This window comes from Pyrus communis, chromosome 1, assembly GCF_963583255.1.
Source record: "Pyrus communis chromosome 1, drPyrComm1.1, whole genome shotgun sequence".
NCBI classification, from domain to species: Eukaryota; Viridiplantae; Streptophyta; class Magnoliopsida; order Rosales; family Rosaceae; genus Pyrus; species Pyrus communis.
This window is the reverse complement of record NC_084803.1, coordinates 18161567-18165534: the sequence shown is the minus strand read 5'-3', so window position 1 is coordinate 18165534 and position 3968 is coordinate 18161567. Positions and strand designations below refer to the sequence as shown.

The following is a 3968-nucleotide window of genomic DNA, read 5'->3' as shown; positions in this document are numbered from 1 at the left end:
TTCTAATGGAACTTTGAATGAACTTTTTTATTAGCAACCTTTACTTAAATATAGGCGCATCCACAATCTTCTTTATTTTGAACAAGTAAGATACGTATCGATAAAAACAAGTTTGACGACTCCCGGATAATCGAAAATACATAAATAAGCATAGCAGATGCTTTTACTTATTTCCTATCTCCAACAGAGAATTGCAAAGTTCTTGGGGCTTGGAAAACATTGGCATATGATCAGCACCCTTAATCTCCACCACATTTGTAACACCACTGTTTTCGATCATCCACCGTTGAAATTCAGCTGGTATTGCTTTATCTTCGTTACAGACCATGTAAACTCGAGTGACCGACCCAAATCCTTCGTTCGAGAAATTCTTCATCTTTGACGAGTCTTCAAGAAATAGTGAACTTGTCCTCGCTAAGCATTTGGCAAGTTCCAGATCCTTTGAATAATGCAACATTCATCAGATGCACTAAATTAATTAATACTTGTAATGACTTCATTTTATTCAAGCCACTTTTTAAGACCAACCGTTTTTCCACAGATTAGACAAAAAAAGCTTTCTTTAATTTTTGCATGGAAAAAAAAAAATCAAGAAAGCGATTTTCACTCTCGTCCTCATTTTTTGCATTTATTTACGTGTTTGTATCTCTTGATTCTTCAATAATATAATTCAAATGCTAAAATAAATTGTAGTAGTAAAAGAGGAGCAAAGAGAGTGTAAAAATCACTTCTCAAAATATGTTTTGTTGACTGGTCGTGGATCTTAACCACTGATAAGTTAATTTTTCTTTAAATGTGCGGTTCAGATTCATTATTTAACACCATAATTAAGCGCATATATATATATATATATATATGTGTGTGTGTGTGCAACATAGTCAAGAAAATCCGTTTTGTTTTCTAATTTATATTAACTTTGGGGTTGCGTTTTGAGTTTGTTTATGATCAACCCATTTACAGTTGCAGTTCAATTGTGTGCATGTGTATTAGTGTGTGAGGGTGAGAAGGATATATACCTCAATGGGACTGAGTTCATAGAGCCTCGTTAAGAACATTGGACCAAAATGCATTGATGTTAAAGGTTCTTTGGCACTTCCGTAATTTGCAAACCGGGTGTCCAACCATGCTTCCGCGGGCATCTTTTGCGTGAACTATTCGCATGTATACAGAAAGTAAATTTAAAAACAAAGTTCTGAAATCTAATTGTTTTTCAAATAAGTAAACAACTTGCAATAATATTTGAAATGAAAATTAACAATTTTTCTTCAATGGTATTTAGAACTAATTTAATTTGTTACTGTATGGAAAAGAAGTAACGTGCATAGCCCACCTACTGCCAGATTCGTGGAAGTTAGATATTATTCAAATAAAAACAAAATTTTTTTTATTAAATACTATTTTTGATAAATAAAAATTATAAAAATAAAAAACCCCACTTTCGGCTTGTTAAATAATACTAAAATCCGACACATGAAATCAGACACTGATCTTCAGTCGGTAAAACGCAAGTTGAAGGACAATGCCGATGTGATTAGAAAAGACAATTATTATTATTGGCTAATTAGCTACCTGATCATGGTAATACATGGGAAGAGATCTCATCCGGATTTCTCCCACCAAATTCTACGGTTCAAGAAATCCAGACCTTTGAAATTTGATCCAACGGCTACAAATAGAAGGTACTTTTAAAAGTTATAATAATTGTAGCCGTTAGATCAAATTTCAAGGCTACGGATCTCCGGATCCCTAGGATTTGGTTCCCGTAATACATACCTGATTCAAAACATATGAAGGCTGGTGAATGGTATCTGGCAGAAAGGCAGTTAAGAAAACAGCAGCAGTAATTTTGTGCGGGAACCTTTCCATGGCAAGGGCCAAGTTCATGCCTCCAAGGCTATGACCTACAAGAATCACCTCCTCTTTCGGACCGAGTGATTCGATGAAGTGCAACAAAGGCTCGGAGTACTCTGCCAATGAGTGAACATCTGCGATGGCCCTTGCGTCCACGCCGGAAGCTGCAAGGTCCAGCGCTGTGACCTTGTGACCGGCGGACTCGAGCTTCGGTTTGAGCTTGTACCAGCACCAAGCGCCATGGCACGCCCCATGAACTAGAACAAAATGTTTCTCTTCTTTTGGTGCAGCTGCCATTTTCTTCTTTGGTTATTCGCTATCATCTGGAATACTGGGGGATATATATAAAGATCGCCAACAAAAATTAATGCCATTTGGTGAATTTTATTTTATTTTTTACTAAAAGTGATATTCTACTTAAGTTAAATTAAAAGCAGAGAAAGAATTTAAACTCGTGAGTTTTAAAGGATTGTTCTAAGGTGAAATGTCATTTTAGTCATTCTATTATTAGCTTATTTACGTTGTCTTTTTTTTTTAATTATATATTTTACTTGAGAGCAATTTCACATGTTGAATATTGAGTAAGGGCAAGGGCAGCCCACTCGAAGTTACCATTCACTTTATTTTTGTCCAACGATATATTTTATTAGAATTGTTGTTAGATTAAGTCACCCAAATCATGATGTCATGCAAGTGCTGAACTTATTTTCACCACTGTAGTAAAGAGTCACCTGCAAGTTACTATTCACTTCGAAAAGAAATTATCTTTATGCAACTTTACCTGTTGAACAAGAGTAAGAGCCATTACTATTCACAAAGATATATTTTTGGGTGATTACTATTCATAAAAATATATTTATATATTTATTTTTTAAATGCATATTAAAATGAAGTACAACCTTACAAATTGTTTAAAATATCTTTGTAAACACTATTCATACGAATGTTAAATATGGAATTGAAAAGAAAATATTTTTAAAGATATGTTATTGATTTTTTTCTTATTCATTATTGTTTTCTCTAATTGTCCACCATCAATTATTTTGATCATTCCGTGAATAATTATGTTAAATAAAGATTAAAATGATGAAACTAACCTCAATTTAATAAACGATAGACCAAAATGATTTGACAAAAATTGAGGGTATTTTTGTTATTTTATCCTTATTTAATGGAGATTTTTTACGAAATGACCAAAATAATTGATGGTAGCTCAGGGACCAATTCTCATTGTTCTAAAAATCCCCGCCTAGCACCGCCTAGGCTCTAGGTGGTTGGTCACCGCCTCGATTAATACCTAGGCGTTTGAAAATTAAGAAATGACACCCAAAGTTGCTGAGGCGACCACCTAGGTTGCAATATAACTTTCATTTTGCATTTTAATTTTTTCAATAAATTGTAAAAGACTTGTTGAATGCTTAAATGAATACACATTATATGCATGTTCCCTATTTTTAATTATGTTCCAATACTTCATAATATATATGTCATTCTATTTTGTAGTTTAAAATGAAATTATATATATATATATATATATATATATATATTAAGTATAAACACACTTATTTACACAAAATATAATAGAGTTACTTAAATTCGCCTAGTAAGCCTAGGTGCCTGCCTAAGCCCCGCCTAGGCGCTAGACCCCAACTCGCCGCCCGACTAATGTCTAGCGTCTTTTAGAACCTTATATTGATTTCAAATCTCAGGGACCAAAATGAAGATTTATGCAAATCTCAGAGACTATTTTAAATAAAAAGCCTTAAATTTTAAGTCATAATTTAGGTTGTTAGACACAAACGAATTTGAAATTCAACCTCATGAGGTGTAGATTTCAGAGTTTGACCACTAGGGTCTCCACAACAGCTTCTGATGTTTATTTGCTCTCCCTCTTTGTGTGTAAATTGCAAGCGCTAGACAAAAAAAAAAAACGTGGTTGACGTCAGCCAACAGGCAGAAGTAAAAATTGCACTGGTTTTGGGTCGGACTTCGTGTGGTCTACCACTTGCCCCCCTTCGGGACCGGTGGAGGCACTTTTTCCTTGTTTTGGACAATTGAGAGTAACCATTGCCCTTCCCCAAAAGCAATGGGTGCCATTGCTCTCATGTACATTGTTG

The 3968-nt window shown here is 34.4% G+C and overlaps 1 protein-coding gene across 1 annotated transcript; it reads right to left on the bottom strand.

Annotated features, from left to right (window-relative positions):
• Positions 1–2172, bottom strand: LOC137732360 (salicylic acid-binding protein 2-like). Its single transcript, XM_068471674.1, has 3 exons — positions 1774–2172; positions 1017–1151; positions 1–439 (listed from the first exon to the last, which is right to left on the bottom strand). Exons 1-3 carry the CDS (start codon positions 2146–2148, stop codon positions 164–166), a joined length of 786 nt encoding a protein of 261 aa, XP_068327775.1. The 5' UTR covers positions 2149–2172; the 3' UTR covers positions 1–163.
• Between the last annotated feature and the right edge of the window lie 1796 nt (positions 2173–3968).